Genomic DNA, 20,798 nt, shown 5'->3' with positions numbered 1-20,798 from the left:
CTTTCCCTGCGTGTCACGGGCACGGGAGTCCAATCAAATGAATGGGCTCTCGTGCCTGTGTAAAACGCGACCCGGACGTCCGCATGGATGTGAACCAGGGGTAAGGGTTGCCACACATTATACAATTTTCCTGTGCAATTATCATTTATATTTACCAAAACCATATAATATGAGGTTAAATCTAAACACTTTCAATTTGTATGCAATCAAACAGGCCCTTGCACTACAAAGTTGAAGGTAAATCTAAAGGAAATTGAATATGAAAATTGTATAAAGTATGGCCTGCTTTAGTGAGATATTTGTGAGATGCAGGCCTGCCTTGATTATCATCATCTGAGGAATCCCAGGGTTGCATTAAGAGAATCTGCAGGGTATGCATCCCTTTAGATAACTATGGGTCTTAAGGCATCAATAGATGGATGGAAAGTCTGACGGTTCAGCAGGAACTGGCGAAATTGCGATCCATCTATGGGCAGGCTGGTTGTACAGAAGTCGATCTCTCGATCAACTTCTGTACAACCAGCTTGTTTGAAGTGCTTGATCAGTGTCATTGGCTAAAGCCAGCAACACTGATCATCGTATTTTAATGACAGAGAACTCTTCCCGTTGTCAAAATACAATAGCTCCGTACCAACCCTACTTCCTCATATCACTCCCTTTATGCTGCTAACTTCTCCCCTCTGTTTCATGCAATTTCTCAATCCTTAAAATCCTTGGACAGTCTTTCCATCTCTTTCTTTGCACGGATCAATGTACTAAAAATCACATATTGCCCAAGCTCTTGTATCTCTTGGAGACGCTTCCTGTTCCTATTCCCATGTCCAAACTGCACTCCCTTCAGAAGTCCTTCCTCCACTTCATCTGGCATAATAAATCTCACCGGATTGCCGTACTGTCCTTCTCTCTCCTCGATCTAGGGGGGTCTGGGGGCCCCAGACATTGTGTCGTACTACTTAGCTGCTCACCTTCAGGCTCTTGTCTCACGGTTCTCCCAGCACCCCCCTAATGAATGGGCCGAGATTGAATGGCTACAACTGAGTCTGATGCACCCTTGTCTGGTCTATGACCAACACTAAAACCTCCTCTCACAAACATCTCCTGCTTGGACCCATGCAGTTCACGTTATCTGTATGGAGGCGGTGTAGGGTTAAATTCACCTTCTCTTCCCTGTGTTCCCCCTTGACCAATGTCATATTTAATCCCTGCCTCCCCGATAGCTTGGCCTTGACTCGTGTGCGCCCCTGGACCGAGGCCAATCTATTTCAGTTGCGACACTTGGTCCACTCAGCGACTCTTAAGTTTAAATCCTCTGAGATTCAAAAAGCCACTCGTACGCCACTCCACCAATATCATGTTTATCTACAGATATTACGCCATTTATTTTTCGCCAAAGCCTCTACTTTGACTCTTGAGAAACCTACCCCATTTGAGCGTATCTGCATCCAAGGCCCATACCAACGCGGCATAATTTCCTCTACATATAAGCTGCTTTTAGGCACCTAACCCTATCTATTGATACACACCTTTATATGCGTAAATGGCCCCGAATCCTCCAATGTGACATCGCCTTAAATCAATGGAGCAGGATTTGGGAAGCTGCTTCCAGATCTTCTATATGTGTAGTATATAAAGAAAACACTTAGAACATTCTGATGTTTTGGTATAGAACTCCTGAGGTTCTCCATGCTCGTAACCTGAATGTTTCTTCTGTCTGCTGGTGTTGTGGTGAGGAAAATGGCACTCTTCCATATTTTTTGGGCTTGCCAGTACATTGTACCCTTTTGGAGAGCGGTCCTTAACCTACTACGGCTACTTTTGCGGGCTCTTATTTCATTTGAGCCCATCCATTTTTTTGTTGGGCCTACCTTTTTCAGGCCTCTCCAAGATTGCAAGGAAACTTTCCTCCCACATTTTAATGGTGGCCAGGAGAACCATCCCCGTGCATTTGCTTTCTACTACGCCCCCTATATTATCGGAAATGAGGAAGGTTATAGTGGAGATTAGAAAAATTGAACATTATTATTATTATACAGGATTTATATATCATACAAAATGAAGGCAGACATTACAGTTACAGTACAATTTGGTACAAGAAGAAACAGGGCCCGGCTCGTGAGTACCTCACTGTTTTGCACATTAACTCTGTACCCACTTTTGAAGCATTTTGGGAACCGCGGGATACTTCCATTTCTGACTTGTCTACTCAATTGTCTGAAAATGATTGCTAATTCACTGTTATGTATTGACATTATATTTATCTATGTACCGCTCATCGATGAGCCTATTTCTCTGTCCTTTTGTTGTTTTATGTTTGTCACACTGTGTTTCTATGCAACTCTGTTTGTTGTAAATGTTTGAAAATCAATAAAAAGTTCATTATAAAAAAAATACGTTAGCTCCATGGGAGATTGTGAGTTGATGGGAGAATGAAATCATTTTTTTTTTTCATTCAGTCCTCTGGATGAATGAACAAAAAGTCATCATCTGGGCAGCACAGTGGCTTAGTGGTTAGCACTTCTGCCTTGCAGTAATTGTATCATGGGGTCGATTCCCAACCACGGTGCCTCCTGCATGGAGTTTGCATGTTCTCCCTGTGTTTGCGTGGGTTTCCTCCGGGTACTCCAGTTTCCTCCCACACTCCAAAGACATGCTGGTAGGTTAATTGGCTCCTGTCTAAATTGTCCCTAGTATGTGTATGTATGAATGTGAGTTAGGGACCTTAGATTGTACACCCCTTGAGGGTTAGGGACTGATGTGAATGTACAATATATATGTAAAGCGCTGCTTAAATTGATGGCGCTATATAAGTACCTGAAATAAATAATAAATAAATCTATGGACTGACCAACATAAAACTGCATTTGTAGGAATGCCTTAAATTAGGTTTGCAGCTTAGTGCAGACTTTTGGAAAAAGCATGGAGCCAATACACAAGCAGGAAACAAGATCAACATCTTTATAAAGAATGCTTCCAGGCTGCCTCTTTGTAAAGATTGCTCTGCATCGGCATCCTAATGGTGACAACAGTGGAACATACCTATGCAATATGTATCTGCACAGCCACTTGTAGTCTCCCAGAAACACAGTTGGAAAACAGTTGTCACCCGACAACAGGAAGTACGTGAACAAGGATCTACAGGTCAGGACAGGTCACTAGGTATTATTTTATTAAAGGTTGAAAATTTAAAAAAAGAATAAAATCTTTTTTTAACCACTTCAGCCCCGGAAGGTGTTACCCCCTTCATGACCAGGTTATTTTTTGCTATTCAGCACTGCTCTGCTTTAACCGGTAATTGCGTGGTCATTTGTTTTTCACACAAATAAAGCTTTCTTTTGGTGGTATTTGATCTCCATTGGGTTTTCTTATTATATAAACAAAAAAGACTGAAAATTTAAAAATATATATATTTTTTTATTTTCTGCTATAAAATATATCTAATAAAATAAATCAAAATGTTTCATGAATTTAGGCCAAAATGTATTCTTCTACATGTCTTCGGTAAAAACAAATCTCAATAAGCGTATATTAATTTTGGTTTGTGTGAAAGTTATCGTGTCTACAAATTATGGTACATATACTGGAATTTTTTGCTTGCTTCCTTATGGTGGCGATCAGCGACTTATAGTGGGACTTTGGTAGTGCGACTGGCAATCTGACACTGGGTGGAAACTGACACTGACATCATCAGTGACAGTAATATAGTGGCCACTGATAATACTATACACTGTCACTGTACTAATTACATTGGCTGGGAAGGGGTACAGCTCTCAGGGGGAGTAGCCAAGAAAGTATTGTTTCTACAGGAATTTATCAGTTGGCGATAGTTATTTTAATTGTTTAAGTGTTAATGTGTGTAATATGTTCTGCTTTTTACTAAAAACCTCTGTTTCTTTTTCCTGTAAAACAGGCAGAAGGAACATAAAGACTTTTTTCCCTGTGTCCAGAACCCTTTGTTGATTGTCAACACAGGGCTCTGGACTGTGATTGGACACAGCCGATCAGCAGGTCCCGGCCATAAATCATTGGCTGGGAACTGCTGACAAACTCCCACTGTGTACAATCACAGTGGTAGTCAGCAGGGGAGGGGGGGGGGCGCTGTACCTGGAAGAGGTCAGCGACGCACAGATACGTCACTGTGCCTGTACGGGCCGCCCATCCTCAGTACAATGCGGGCAGCCATTTCCTCAGTGGTTAAACCTTACATTAACATGTAAAAACGTAAATGGGATTTTTTTGATTGGGTTTGATCAGCTTTAATCCTGCCAGTCTCTGGAGAGTGGTGCAGCTCCCAGACCGTCTATTGCAGTGATGGCGAACCCGTGGCACGCGTGCCACAGCCGGCACGCCGAGCCTTATCTGTGGGCACGCCAGGAGAATCCAGTGGCGCGCTGTCTTCCCGGCTGTAGTGTGCGTGACAGCCGGGTCCCAAGTGCGCATGCACAAGAAGCAGTGCTCTTTGTGAATGGTAAGGCGGTACCTGGGACACATGACAGATCCCAGAAGCCGCCGGACCAATCACAAAGCGCAGCGCTTCTCGCGCATGCGCACTGGGCATCCGGCTGTCCGCCCACACTACAGAAGCCGGGAAGACAACGCGCGGCTGGATAAAGGAACAGGTAAGATAAAAAAAAAAACTCTGCGGAAGTAAGAGCGGGTACCTGTCAAATTCAGGTACCCGCTCCCCCTCCCTCCCCAAAGGTCAGCAGTCATCCCTGTGCTGTCCGCAGTCTCTGGTCATCCCTGTGCTGTCTGCAGTCTCTGGTCATCCCTGTGCTGTCTGCAGTCTCTGGTCATCCCTGTGCTGTCCGCAGTCTCTGGTCATCCCTGTGCTGTCCGCAGTCTCTGGTCATCTCCTGTGCTGTCCGCAGTCTCTGGTCATCTCCTGTACTGTCCGCAGTCTCTGGTCATCCCTGTGCTGTCCGCAGTCTCTGGTCATCCCTGTGCTGTCCGCAGTCTCTGGTCATCTCCTGTGCTGTCCGCAGTCTCTGGTCATCTCCTGTACTGTCCGCAGTCTCTGGTCATCTCCTGTACTGTCCGCAGTCTCTGGTCATCTCCTGTACTGTGTCCGCAGTCTCTGGTCATCTCCTGTACTGTGTCCGCAGTCTCTGGTCATCTCCTGTACTGTGTCCGCAGTCTCTGGTCATCTCCTGTACTGTGTCCGCAGTCTCTGGTCATCTCCTGTACTGTGTCCGCAGTCTCTGGTCATCTCCTGTACTGTGTCCGCAGTCTCTGGTCATCCCTGTACTGTTAATTAGTTTGCACTACTGTACGAGTTGTTTTTTCTAAACCAAAAGCTCGATATTCAGGTTTCATTGCAGTGTTGGCACTTTGAAAGAAATAAGTTGGTTTTGGGTTGCAGTTTGGGCACTCGGGCTCAAAAAGGTTCGCCATCACTGGTCTATTGTATTAGCAGCTCTGTGACTTGTAGACAAGCAATGGCTCTCTCATCTCATATCTGCTCCTTCTGTCTTCTCAGATACCTCAGGGAATTATGTAGAAGATGAAGACAATGAATTGGTTCCCCCGCTGGAGTTCTGTATCAGGACCAAGTGAGTACAGCTCATATTTATTACTTTTAGGTCTAGTGTGGTTACCTGTATCATACATACAATACCTTTTTTATGTGGGACCTAAACCATCTCAATACCAGCATGTTGTACTCCTTTCCTTTTCAGGCCATTTTTCAATTTTGAAAATCAAAGTGAAAAAGGTAACGCTAATTAAACAAACTTATTTTTGTGACAGTGATGCAAAAAAAATAAAAATAAATACAATAAAAAATTTTGCAATTATTCATAAAAAGTACAAAATATTCAATAAAGTGATTCAAACAATGTCTTTCAATTCAAAAGCATCATAATGTTGAAAATCCACCACCAATCGTGCAAAACTCCATCACCAATAGAATTGAATGAAGTCACCAGAGCAAATTGCTAGTAAAATTATAAACTAGCAAATCGCGTGTTAGCTCTGGGAGCAATGGTCTGCAGACTGATGATTGGCAGCAGAAGGTCTTTCTTATAATGTATGGATCTTTGTAAACCATATAGACTCAAAGGAAGAGAACAGAGCAGGAAATAGTGTAATACTGTATAGCGAGTTTTTATTTAAAAGCTTTATATCCAAACAACACACATTTTTAAGTGCCATAAGCCAACATAAACCGCAAACACATAAAACCGCTTCAAAATCCAGAGACGCCGACAGCTTACGGAACATGGTGACGTCACTCCAAGGCTCCACCCTACTTGTTTCGTCACTTGACGTCTCCCTTCCGCTCCGTGAAGACATCAAGTGACGAAACGCGTATGGTGGAGCCTCGGAGTAACGTCACCACATTCCATAAGCTTCCGACGTCTCATTCAATTCTATTGGTGATGGAGTTTTGCACAATTATGATGCTTTTGAATTGAAAGACATTAGAGACATTGTTTGAATCACTTTATTGAATATTTTGTATTTTTATGAATATTTGCACAATATTTTATTGTATTTATTTTTATATTTTTTGCATCACTGTCACAAAAATAAGTTTGTTTAATTAGCGCTACCTTTTCACTTTGATTTCATTATTACTTTTAGTAGAGGGTGAGGTTTAGCAGCTTGAATTTTATATTTTTTGCCGCTGTTTTCACTCATATGTTTTTTCACCATTTTTCACTTTTCAGTGTTGTGTTAGTTTGAATAACAGATACTCGGACATGTAACACAGTACCCAGATGAATTGTAAATCTTTTTTTGAGACAGAGCTTTCTTTTGGTGGGATTTAATAATCACTGTTTTTTTTTTTTACTATATAAGGGAAAAAATAATCATTTTTAACTGCTTATCACATTTCATGATGCCCTAAAATAGCAGCACAGTACAAACACCCCTAAAATGAACCCTTTTTGGTGTGATTGGAGGCATGATGTATATTTTGGAGATCCCATTGTTTGCCAATTATTATTTTTTGATTAAAGAGATGTGCTGTTGTTGGGATGGTTGGGGAGACTCTGCAAACTCTGCTGTTTGTATATACAGTACCGTATTTTGGCTTCTGAGAGTGGACTGTCTGCTGTTGGGAGGGGACACGAGGCTGCAGGGCTCTCCCTCTGTTTACCGCACTGGGTGTCTTGCTGGTTTCCCCCCCTTCAGTGTCTGTGGGTGGGCTCCTCTCCTTTACTTCACACGGTGAGCATCTCACAATGTGGATTAGAAGCTGCAGCCAGCCAAATAGATCCTGCGTCATTTCTTGGCTGGAGGACTTCAAGCCACACCTAGCTCTTTCCTACCCAATCTGACCATCCCTTTTCATTCATTGGATTTCATTTCTTTAAAGGTGGTCATAGATGAATCAAAATTCGGTCAGTTGAGCAGGGACCGGCCCAATTTCGATCCATGTGTGGGCACTGCAGCTGAACAGAAGTCGGTTTGTCTTTTGACATCTGTGCAATTGACCTGATGGATAGAAGTGGCTCAATCAGCGGCTGTAGCACTGATTTGTGTAGGGGGGTGTGGGGGTTATTTAAAAATGTCTTTAGCCTACTGATGGGGGGGGGACAAAATATTTAAATGGATTCAACTTCAGCTTTAACATGAACTTCTCACGGCCTTGTTTTTCAGATGGAAAGGTGCTGTTGTAGACTGGAATGGGACAGACCCCATTCTTTAATGCCAGAAGCCACATGATATGAACTGCCAGCGTACACCAGCCTCTAGGACATTCACTTCATGCGATTCTCTATAAAAGTAAAGACAAATCACAGCTCTCCCCAGGGGCCTGTATCTGCCTGGATATGTGGTCTCCTATGTAAAAGACCATTTGCAATGCGCCGCCTTAAACGCAAGAGCTTCAGGAAACGTCAGATAATGTGGATTTTGTGTTTTTGTGCAATTTCAGTTCCTTGTTTCACTCAGCTCACACAGTCTACATAGAATAGTGTGGTCCTGACCATACATAGAATAGTGTGGTCCTGACCATACATAGAATAGTGTGGTCCTGACCATACATAGAATAGTGTGGTCCTGACCATACATAGAATAGTGTGGTCCTGACCATACATAGAATAGTGTGGTCCTGACCATATATAGAATAGTGTGGTCCTGACCATACATAGAATAGTGTGGTCCTGACCATATAGAATAGTGTGGTCCTGACCATACATAGAATAATATGGTCCTGTCCATGCATATTGTGGTCCATAAAAGCAAAATACCATAAGTGAACCAAAAAAGTGCTCTAGAACAGGGGTCTCCAGACTTTCTAAACAAAGGGCCAATTTACTGTCCTTCACACTTTAGGGGGCTGGTTTGTGGCCATTCCATTGGGAGTTGAAATTGTCTTGGTGTCAGTGGGAGTAAACATTGCATCTTTGGTATTGGGGGGAAAAATAGTGCCCCGTTGCTGATGCCAGTTGGAGGAATAGTGCCCTATCGTTGGTGTCAGCTTGAGTGCTTCATCATTGGTGTCAGTGGGAGGAATAGTGCCCTGTTGTTGGTGTCAGTGGGAGAAATATGGCCCCATTGCTGGTGTCAATGGGCCCCATTGCTGATGTCAGTGTCAGTAGGAGAAATTATGCCCCATTGTTGGTGTCAGCGGGAGGAATAGTGTCTTGTATCAGTGGGAGGAAAAGTGCCTCAAGAACCAGATAAAAGCAAGCAAAGGGCCCTCGAACTGCAGTGTGGAGTCCACTGCTCTAGAACACACAAAAAAGTGTCCTTAGAATGTGTCAAATGGTCTGAAGAGGAAGGGTTGTTCCTTGAACCCCACCCCCCTCTCAGGCACACTCAGGTTCACCTAGCCAAAAGGCCCAGTGGACCCCACTGCTCATGATCAGCTGAAGCCGACCAATGAGTACTAGGTGAGGGGCTCTCCCAAAAGGAACCCCCTTCCCTGCAAGGCAGGGGAGGAAGGAGCTTAATGGCTACACATCCTTCCCCTAGACTTCAGGGTAGGCCCAGTAATGCACAGCCAACAATCTTGAAAAAAACATAAATAATTGCAATTGGTGCACACATGAGAAAAATAAATAGAAAATGTAAAAAGATGCCAGTGCAATGGCTAGGCCTCGTGGGCTGGTAACAAAAATTGCCCAGGTCTTGACCAAAAGACCTAGTCCATGTGGTATGGTGCAGAAAAGAAGCTTAGATGTCGTAGCCAAGCGCTGTTTCATACAGTGTGGTCCCAAACCTATAGTTCTACTTTGGCACCCGAGGGGCACCGCTTCTAGGGGGTCTTTAAAAGATAAGTTCACCTAATAAAAAAATAAATAAATGCACATTTTTGCAGGTAAAAGTGCATTTATTTATTTATTTGTACTTGAAGCCTAGAGAGCATTGCACCCTGATCGCGGGTGCCACGCAGGGCTCCTGCAGACTTGTCAGTGTATCTGTGCGCTCGTACCTCAAACAGGCAGGCAGATACACACTGATAGGAAGAGAAAATGAACTACCAGAGCTCTCAACAGTGCCGTGGTAGTTCATTGAGAACTACAAGTCGACAGGTGCAAAAACTGTCATGACTTCTCAGTTTCCATTCACAGAAGTTGATGTTGTTTTAAAAATAGTGACAGATGTGACTAGATGCAGGGGGTCAGGCAGTGACTCCGGCAGTGGGAACATGTTACATGTTCCACCCCAAAAACGGGTAGAACTTCTCCTTTAACACCACAGGCCCTCTGCCTTCCCAACCCTCAGCCAGACAAGGTAGCATAGTTCAAATCAGGAGGCACTGGGCCCCTTGGAACCCTCTATACCAGGGAAATACTCCCGACTTCCAGCAAATGCTTGATTCAATTTCTTTTCCACAGGAAGATCCCACAGGACCCCCATCATACCAGCAGGGGTACCTTACAGCCAGCCATCCCAGCCAGAAGCCAGAATTATGGTGGCGTGCCCCTACTGCACACTGATAAGAACCAATGTTATGCTTGATCTTGAAGGCAAGGAAGCAATGTGGTGTCTTTACTGAAGTGACAAGTTTGAACTGTCCAAAATACTTAGAAGAGATGCCTTCTTCTTACTTTTCTTTCGGAATGCCCCAGGAAACTCCTAACTATTGGCACACAGTATGCAAATGCTGACCTTTATCCAGAAGGGTTTTCGGCATGGCCTCCAGCAACTCAAGGACCTCTGTTGGCTGGAGGTGATCAGATTATTAAACTGAAAAAATGTCAGAGATTCTGAATTCAGACTTCAGAGCTGGAGATTCCAGAGTTTCCTCAGTTTGGGATTTCTTTGGACACCGGAGGTTGAAAAAGTGTTTATGATGGTTTGATTTATTTGCTGTGATGACAAGTTTGCTTTTTGTCATTTGGTTTACTTTGTAAATAATATCCAAAAAATGAATTTGACATTTTATTTTTATTACTGTTTTGTATATGTGATGAAAAATATATCTAAAATTGAACAAGCATCTAGTATTTCTTCTTGTTCTTCATATGGTGGAGCAGTCATTGCTGTGCATGTGTGGGTTGAGTCCCACCAGGGCTACCTGCATGGAGTTTGTATTTTTCTGGAGCAAGCCTGTACAAGTGCCCCCATAGCAAGTGGCTTGCCATGGTGGACACTCTATGAGGTGGGCGGCTTGGGAGGAACCAGGAGCACCAGTGGGGGACCTGAGAAGAGGAGGATTGGGGCTGCTCAATCATTACAAGAACTCCACCATCAGTCCCTCCCCTCAAGCCAGAGCACTAGGTGTCATCCTAGACTCCAATCTGTCCTTCCAGCCCCAGGTCCAATCGCTGACTAACTCATGTAGACTTCACCTCCGCAACATCTCCAAAATACGTCCGTTCCTAACCCCGGAAACCACTAAGCAACTCATTCACTCCCTTATCATATCACGCCTTGACTACTGCAACTCCCTCCTCATCGGCTTACCTCACTGCAGGCTATCCCCACTTCAGTCCATCTTGAATGCTGCGGCCAGACTCATCCACCTCACAAACCGCTCCATATCCGCCACCCCTCTCTGCCAATCCCTTCACTGGCTTCCGATTGCCCAACAGATAAAATTCAAAATGCTAACATTGAAGTACAAAGCTGTTCATAATACTGCCCCAAACTACATCACTGACCTGATATCCAAATACCACCCAAAACGTACTCTCCACTCCTCAAAGACCTCCTACTCTCTAGTTCCCTGGTCTCCTCCTCCCATGCCCGCCTCCAGGACTTCTCCAGGGCTTCCCCTATCCTCTGGAACTCCCTATCCCAATCCATCAGACTATCACCTACCCTCCTCACCTTTAGGCGCACCCTGAAAACCCATCTCTTCAGGGAAGCCTACCCTGCCCTCAGCTAATTACTGAACTCCTCCACTCTTCCTACCACTTCATGCCCCACAGTTGTTTCCTCCTGTATCACTATCCCCTCTCTCCTAGATTGTAAGCTTCAAGGAGCAGGGCCCTTGAACCCCTCATGTATTGAATCGTATTGTTACTGTACTGTCTCGTGTATTGTCTCCCATTATAATGTAAAGCGCTGAGCAAACCGTTGGCGCTTTATAAATACTGTATAATAATAATAATTACTGGTTCTCCATTTCTCGATGCAATGTAGGTAGATTACAGTTCAGTTTGGGCAGCTCCCATATTCCTCACTTTAGGAGCCCTCTCAGGGTAAGAATACTGACTTCTTGTCCCCCACCTCCAAATGCAACCTGGAGATTACACAGGGACTTTCTCGCTTTGTTACTGACAACCAAATTGAGTGGCGGAGAGACAAAGGCATTATGTGCTGGTTGGCTGTTAAAAAATGATGAGAAGAGAGGCGCCTTCTAAGTGCAGTATAAAAGGAATATTTAATGAGCCACAATAGTAAAGATCAGGGTGGATTTGATTTAAATCACTAGTCAGTAAGGCTTGATTTAAATCCTAGTTTTCTACATAAAGACTAATTCTTGCTGGTGTAACTTTAATATACAAGTAGATGAAGATTTTTAGAATAACAACTTTTCATATTAGTTTTTTTTTATCCCCAGTTTAATAGGTTAATCATTCATATTTGGACAACTTTTCTGTTGTACTTAGAAAGGAGAAAAATAATCATTACCTTAATAATAACAATTTAAATAGATTTATTCATCTGAAACAATAACATTCCAGCAGATGTGATTTGCTTAAACATCCATGTTTGGTAACTAATTTGGCTAAACAAAATATATATATTTTAAGAAACTTAGACTGTCAGCCCCTCCCCCTCACACTTAGTTTCACTTTCTTCTTGTGCAGATCTATTCCACTCCAAACAATCAGAAAAATATTGTTTCTATTCTATTCACTGAACTTCTTGAAACTTCGCACTGGAGGGGCTGATTCTGTATTCAGAGGTTTGTAGAAGTTAGGATGAAGGTCTTTTTCTTAACTCTGTTCATGTTATAACATTTTTGCTGTGAAGAAGAGGCCTGTGATCTCCGCTGAGTCAGATTCAGTTTTGAGAACTGCAAAAGTAAACCGATCATCTGTGATAATATCTTGTAGGCAGAGAAACTGCCCAATAATCTTACAAAAACCTCTGGAAGAGCATGACATTGTGAATGGATTCATGGAATTTATTTACCAAAACAAGTAAACACATACAGCCTTATTCTACATAATTAAAAAACTAATCTTTATTTCATGATGGAATAACCTTTGGATGGTAATATATTTTCCTCAAAAAGCATTTTATTAAAAAAAAATCTGATTTAAATAAAAAAAATCCGATTTAAATAAAAAAAATCCGATTTTTTATTTTTATTTTTTAAAAAAAATCATTGATTTTTATCCACCCTGGTAAAAACTCACAATGTGAAGGTGATTAAAAAGCTCATCAGTATAGCCGTTTGTGTCCTGCAGGGGTTCATCCCATGGGGTGCTGGCCGCTGTGTATGGTAACGAGGTTCCGGACTGCTGGAGATGGTTGGAAGTCTCAGGCACCGTTGTCTGACCGGAACCGGAAGTGCCTGTGACCAGCGTAGTCACAACACCTCTCCATTTCCCTCCGATTTAGAGCTTTCTTTGTTTCTTCTTACAGAGAGAAAAAGGAGATCTCTCACCAGTCCCGCCGCAGGTCCCTGACAACCGTCAGGCACCAACCTTTACCCATCACGGTGGGCATCGTCATACAGACCTTTAAGGACTCAGTCCCCATACTGAGGGGTCACTGCCTGTATAGCACCCCGCTGGAAGTGCCTTGGTCAGATTTAAAACTGCACAGGGTTCCATCTGCGTGGGGTCCAGCGCCATAAGGCTGCATTACAGGCAAAACCTCGAGGATTCTCCTCATCCAGCGAGGCTCGGGTACCATCCATTTTGGCTCACAGCTTTCCGAATGGATCCGATTAAAGTGTCCGATTCTCTAATGGAACCGTTCTGGAACTTCAGGTATGCTCCAGGAACACAAGCAACACTTTCAGTGACCATCCACCTTACAGACACTGGTGAAAAAAATGGACGCACTTCCTGTATAGGAGGGGTTATATAGGGGAGGACTTCCTCTCTGATTGGTCAGCCAGTGTCCATTTACCTATAGGTGGCCTATAACCCACATCATCATGAATAGCCTGCTATTTGTCCTGTGATGTATGATAAAGAAATTTGGATTTTTAACCCCTTAGTGACTGGGAGTAAACAAATCTCAATGCCTGCACACAATGACAACTACTTTGTGTATTCAGGTGGATTATACCTTGTTATTTTCAGGACAAATTGGTCTTTCTTTTGTTGGTAAATGATAATAAATATCTCCTGATTTCTAAAAATACCTGAATATTATATATTTTCCAAAAGAAGAGAGCCTATAAAATAGAATTTTGTTTGAACTGGAAATAAAACCCCGTTTTATGGACTAGAAAATAATGTAAATGTAAAGTGCTATTGTGAGTGGCGGCTTGATTCCAATGGGATTTATTATTACAGTTCAACACCAGGACTGCATACTCATTGATGGAGGATCATGGCATCTGCACAGTAGCATTATATCTGTTATCAAGCTCCTAGGGCACGGGTATCAAACTGGTGGCCCTCCATCTGTTGCCAAACTACAAGTCCCATGAGGCATTGCAAGATTGACAGTTACAAGCATGACTCCTAAAGGCAGAGACATGATGGGACTTGTAGTTTTGCAACAGCTGGAGGTCTGCCAGTTTGACATCCCTGGTCTAGGGGGTCAGTAAGATGTAATTCTGTTTAATTTATGATATATACCCCTGGTCCAAGAGAAGGGTTAGGATAGCACTTTCTTCCTGATGGTTAGGAGAAGATATTAATGGGCTCATGTTGTTGGCTCCATTATTGTTTTTATTATTTCAGGTACTTATATAGCGCTGTCAATTTACGCAGCACTTCATATATATATTGTACATTCACATCAGTCCCTAACCCTCAAGGGGCGTACAATCTAAGGTCCCTAACCCTCAAGGGGCGTACAATCTAAGGTCCCTAACCCTCAAGGGGCGTACAATCTAAGGTCCCTAACTCACATTCATACATACACATACTAGGGCCAATTTAGACAGGAGCCAATTAACCTCTCAGGATGTCTTTGGAGTGTGGGGGGAAACCGGAGTACTCGTAGGAAACCCACACAGGCACAGGGAGAACATGCAAACTCCAGGCAGGTGGTGCCGTGATTGGGATTCAAACCAACGACCCGAGTAGTGCCAGGTGGAAGTGCTAACCACTTAGCCACTTTTCTGCCTATTGACTTTATCAGCCATGTTGTGTTGGAAATTATTCTTGAAGTTTATGATCAGAGGCATCAATAGACACGTACAATCTATTGTGGGATATTGCGACTGTTAAATCTCATAGAATTGGGCATCCAGGAGTCAGGAATGTTTTAATTTACCCCTGTCAATTTTTTTTTAGATTTCCTATGAATAAGTATATTTTTAAAGGCTGACTAAAAAGAAATGATATCCCCTCAATTATTTTTCCAAATCTCACTAATGAAACTGCTGAAGTTAAAGTAGTATTAAACTCAAAAGCCATCAGTTACTATATTGCAGTTACCAATTCTTTGATATGATGGCTGCATTCGTTGTTTGTTAGGCTTTCTTTCTTCTATTTTTATCTGGTGATCTAGCCAGTAAGTCTGTTTTACAAAAGAACAAACTCTCCTGCAGATTTATCAGTTACAGGATGAGACAAAACATTTAACACTGACAGGGGTGCTTACAATGATCAGCTTTTATTTATTTATATAAAACCTTTAACCCAAAAGAAAAAAAAAACTGTTTGCTGTAACAGGTTATAAAGTATTAGCTGGAGTTTGGCTTCAATTTGTTAGTGTATCTAAATCTGCTGGTACATCTAGCATCTGTTCAAATCCCTACTAAGGTACTACTTGCATGTTCTCCCTGTGCCTGTGTGGGTTTCCTCCGGGTACTCAGGTTTCCTCCCACACTCCAAAGACATGCTGGTAGGTTAATTGGTTGCGGTATAAATTGGCCCTAGTATGTGTATGTATGAAGGCGAGTGCTGGCCATACACATATAGATTTAAAAATTAAACAAAATTTTAGTTTTAAGAACATTTTGTTTGATTTTCTAACCACTTGTGGGGTCAAACCAATCTTCGTTTTTGACCACAGTGACGGGAAAATTCATGGGGGGGGGGGGGGCTTTTCTCGATCAGACCAATTTTAGGACAGTGTATGTGGTTATTGTTCAGAAATTACATTTATTTTACAATTGAATGTTAAAAGCAAAAAACCATTTTCGAACATTCATCCGTTTATTGAATATCCAAAGATTTTTGGTACAAATATTCCCACAAATATTCTCGTTTAGAAATCTATACGTGTATGTCTAGCATTGGGTATCTTAGACTTTAAGCTCCTTGAGGGCAGAGACTGATGTACAATATGCTGTATATGTGAAGCGCTGAGTAAATTGTCAGCTCTATAGAAACATTTGCAATAAATAATCAATAACATTCTCCTCCCCCCAGACTGCCAGTGCTGGTGCCTGCTGTGCCCCCTGTGCTCCGTCATCCAGAGTGGGGGCGCTCTATTACAGGAGGTGTGTTACTGGCCAGATCACCAGTTGAAAACGGGGAAAGAGCCAAATAAAAACCTAATGCAACCACCTCATCTAATAATTGGTGATCTGCAATATTGTACATTTTTGGTTTGGGTTTTAATACCTCTTGAAATGCTCAACCCCCGAGCATCCAATATAAAGGAAAGAAACTGAATGCAGCGCTCCGCTTAATATATGAAGTGGCTGGAAAAAATAATTGGCAGATATAAATGAAATGTCTGTAAAGCATATTTAATGGTACATAATCCATAAACTATATAAAAATACTAAATAAAGTGCAGTTGTGCTATATGGACACTTTCTGTTGTGAAATACTCAGCACTTTGATCCTAAGAGTAACCCCATATAAAGTGCAGTACCATAGCAGCCACATCAGTTATACCAACATATAGTCATCAGCACCAGAAGAAAGCCTTGTATCGGCTAGGAGGTACAGCTACACCGTCATCCCGCTGGGTGTCAGCGTGGGTTCCAATGAGCGGAAGTGACTTCAAATGCTCCATTGTATGTTCTGTGTTTAGGGGTTGCATTGAGGCATTCTCTATTTTTATCACTAGATGGCGATGTTTTTATATAACACACAGATCAGCCATATCATTATGACCAGTGACAGGTAAAGTGACTAACATTGGTTATCAGGTGACAATGGCTCCTGAACGTGGGCGGGATATATTAAGCAGCAAGTGAACATTGAGGCATTCTCTATTTTTAATACTAAATGGCACTGTTTTTATATAATATAGTTATGGTTTTTAGTAATGTGTAATGTTGGTTTATATTATTATTATTACACAGGATTTATATAGCGCCAACAGTTTGCTCAGTGCTTTTACAATATAACGGGAGACAATACAGCAGCAATACAGTTCAATACAAGAGGATTAGGAGGGCCCTGCTCCTTGGAGCTTACAATCTAGGAGGGAGGGGCTAGTGGTACAAAGTTAGTACCTGTGGGGGATGGACTGGTAGTAGGAGTAGAAGATTCCAGTGTTAGCTGAGGGCAGGATAGGCTTCCCTGAAGAGAGAGGTTTTCAGAGATCGCCTAAAAGTGAGCAGAGTAGGCGATAGTCTGATAAATTGGGGTAGAGAGTTCCAGAGGATGGGGGAACCTCTGGAGAAATCCTGGAGATGAGCATGGGAGGAGACAAGGGAGCTAGAGAGTAGGAGGTCTTGCGAGGAGCGGAGAGTACGGTTTGGGTGGTATTTGGAGACAAGATCGGTGATATAATTTGGGGCAGAGTTATAAATGGCTTTATATGTTATTTTTAATGTTTTGAATTTTATCCTTTGGGTAATGGGAAGCCAGTGGAGGGATTGGCAGAGAGGGGTGGCAGATATGGAATGGTTAGTAAGGTGGATGAGTCTGGTGGCTGCATTCATGATAGACTGAAGTGGGGATAGCCTGCGATGAGGTCGGCCAATAAGGAAGGAGTTACAATAGTCAAGGCGAGATATAACCAGGGAGTGAATAAGTTGCTTAGTGGTTTCAGAGGTTAGGAACGGGCGTATGTTGGAGATGTTGTGGAGGTGAAGTCTACAAGATTTGGACAGTGATTGGATTTGGGACTGAAAGGACAAGTGGGAGTCTAGGATTACACCTAGTACCCTGGCATGAGGGGAGGGACTGATGATTTATAGCCAAGGCAGTGCTTCCCAACCTATTCCCAGTCAATGCACCCTTTAAAATTCTGCACAGTCTGAAGGCACCCCATTCTAAAATATAAAAACATCTTCAATCTCTCCCTCTCCACTGGCACATTCCCCTCCCCCCTAAAGCATGCACACATCACCCCCATACTCAAAAAACTCTCCCTTGACCCCACTAACCTTAACAACCTTAGACCCATCTCCTTGCTGCCTTTCACTTCCAAGCTCCTTGAGTGCCTGGCCTACAATCGCCTAAGCGCCCACCTCACTGATAACAACCTCCTTGACCCCCTACAGTCTGGCTTCCACCCCCTGCACTCCACCGAAACCGCCCTACTTAAAATCACCAATGACCTGCTAACCGCCAAAGCCAATGGCCACTATTCTATCCTCCTGCTCCTCGACCTCTCCGCGGCCTTCGACATTGTTGACCACCCTCTCCTCCTTGCCAAACTGCACTCCCTTGGCATCAGGGACGCTGCTCTCTCCTGGTTCTTCTACCTTTCCCAACGCTCCTTCAGCGTCACCTACAACACTGCCACCTCCCCCTCCCTCCCCTTCTCTGTCAGGGTCCCCCAAGGCTCTGTCCTCGGGCCCCTCCTCTTCTCCATCTACACCTCTTCCCTTGGCAAACTTATTCACTCCCACGGCTTCAATTACCACCTCTATGCCGACAACACCCAAATTTCCCTCTCCACCCCTCACCTCACCTCCTCACTCTCTGCCCGCATAGCCCACCTCCTAAACGACATATCAGACTAGATGTCGCTCCATTTCCTCAAACTTAACCTATCCAAAACCGAGCTCCTGGTGTCCCCCCACCCCGCGCCCCCCCATCCTCTCCATTACTACTAACAACGCCACCATCTCTCCCACCCCACACGCCAAAGTCCTGGGTGTCACCCCGGACTTTCACCTCTCCTTCCTACCCCACATACAACTGCTATCTAGATCTTGCAGGCTCCACCTCCGCAACATCTCCAAGATACGCACGTTCCTCACCCCAGACACCACCAAACAACTTGTACACTCCCTCATCATCTCACGCCTGGACTACTGCAACTCCATTCTCACTGGCCTACCCAAACGAGCGCTATCCCCACTCCAATCGATCCTAAACTCAGCGGCTAGACTCATCCACCTCACCACCCGCTCCACATCTGCCTCCCCCCTCTGCCAATCCCTTCATTGGCTCCCGATTGCCCAACGCATCAAATTCAAACTGCTAACTCTGACCTACAAAGCCATTCAAAACGCCGCTCCAAACTACATAACTGACCTGATACCCAAATACTACCCTACCCGTGCCTTCCGCTCCTCACAGGACCTCCTACTCTCTAGCTCCCTGGTCTCCTCCTCCCACGCCCAATTGCAGGACTTCTCCAGGACTTCCCCATCCTCTGGAACTCCCTACCCCAATCCATCAGACTGTTACCTACCCTCCTCACCTTCAGGCGCACCCTGAAAACCCTCCTCTTCAGAGAAACCTACCCCAACCTCACCTAACACCTGACCTCACCTAACAACTAACCTCCTCCACTCCACCCACCACTCCATCCCCCACAGCCATTTCCTCCTGTACCACCTTCCCCTCCCTCCTAGATTGTAAGCTCGAAAGAGCAGGGCCCTCGAACACCTCGTGTATTGTATTGTTACTGTCTTGTCTCATGTTCTGTCCCCCTTGCTACTGTACAGCGCTGAGCATACCCTTTGGCGCTATATAAATACTGTACAATAATAATAATAATAATAATAATAAAAAAAGAAAGTTTTACATATTGCAGCAGCATCCACACAGGACACTTAGCAATAGCTTCTTATGTTGTATAGTGACTGGAGAGGGTGTAAGATGCTTGATTGGACTGCAATGTAAGAGTTCTTTATTGGTATTAAAGGGCTTTTCTTCACACTTCCATACATACACAACAAGTTTTCAATGAGGACATTTCCTAACTGTTCTATTATAAATGTGATCTTTTTCCTGAAATCCACGTGAAATCATGATTGATTGCTTTCTTCTTTTTCTTTCTGTTCTAGGCAACACCTGAAGCTCTTCATACAGCGTAGTACTTATCAGGTTTTTATTCTTGTCTTTGTCCCTACTGGATTCTCCCTTCATCCTTGTCCTGGTGACTATTAAGCCGGCTATTGTTGGAGGACTTGTGAGTGCAAGTATTCTACTATGTATTATGAGTAACAGGGTGCTGCACTACTAAGTGGCTGATAAGTGGAAAAATAAATAAATCACCTCCCTCTTAGATTGTAAGCTCCCAGGATCAGGCCCTCCTATCCCTCTGGTATTGAACTGTATTGTTGCTGTATTGTCTCCCGTTATATTGTAAAGCGCTGAGCAAACTGTTGGTGCCATAAATCCTGTATAATAATAATAATGTATAAATCCTGAATAATAATAATAATAACTATACACTATGCTCCTGACCCCTGCAAAGTATTCACCATGTTATCTCTTAGATTGTAAGCTCCCAGGATCAGGCCCTCCTATCCCTCTGGTATTGAACTGTATTGTTGCTGTATTGTCTCCCGTTATATTGTAAAGCGCTGAGCAAACTGTTGGTGCGATATAAATCCTGTATAATAATAATAATGTATAAATCCTGAATAATAATAATAATAACTATACACTATGCTCCTGACCCCTGCAAAGTATTCACCATGTTATCTCTTAGATTGTAAGCTCCCAGGATCAGGCCCTCCTATCCCTCTTGTATTGATCTGTATTGTTGCTGTATTGTCTCCCGTTATATTGTAAAGTGCTGAGCAAACTGTTGGCGCGATATAAATCCTGTATAATAATATATATAAATCCTGTATAATAATAATAATATATAAATCCTGTATAATAATAATAACATAAACGAAGTAAAAATGAATCTAATAACACTCAACCAGGTGTGAGCATGACGTAAATGTGTACAGTGGTGCAAAAACAAAATGCCACGTGACAGTGCCAGCCGCAGGAAACGGCTATGAAGTGCTGGTGAATGAAAACAATAGCTTTTAGCAAAAAGTGACTCAAACCCAAAATGGACGACCAAATAAACTACACGAGTGACAATGCCAGCCGCAAGAACAACGGCTGTGAAGTGCTAGTGACACATGTGAATGGATCAAATGGCTGATA

General features: G+C 43.2%; 1 protein-coding gene across 3 annotated transcripts in view; it reads left to right on the top strand.

Annotated features, from left to right (window-relative positions):
- MINDY4 (MINDY lysine 48 deubiquitinase 4) overlaps positions 1–10,396 on the top strand; it is a 128,750-nt gene extending 118,354 nt beyond the window's left edge. For 2 of the 3 annotated variants that reach the window (XM_089691242.1, XM_089691241.1), the window contains exons 17-18: positions 5,477–5,549; positions 7,606–10,396. In XM_089691242.1, coding sequence (XP_089547368.1) covers positions 5,477–5,549; positions 7,606–7,654 — 122 coding nt within the window. In that variant the 3' untranslated portion in view covers positions 7,655–10,396. The remainder of the gene's footprint in view (positions 1–5,476; positions 5,550–7,605) is intronic. The other variant, XR_016315178.1, reaches the window with a different exon arrangement.
- The last annotated feature ends 10,402 nt before the right edge of the window (positions 10,397–20,798 follow it).

Source organism: Staurois parvus, unplaced genomic scaffold, assembly GCF_062004578.1.
Source record: "Staurois parvus isolate SC_StPar_1 unplaced genomic scaffold, SC_StPar_1.0 ptg000557l, whole genome shotgun sequence".
Taxonomy (NCBI): Eukaryota; Metazoa; Chordata; class Amphibia; order Anura; family Ranidae; genus Staurois; species Staurois parvus.
This window is presented reverse-complemented; position numbering and strand designations above follow the sequence as displayed.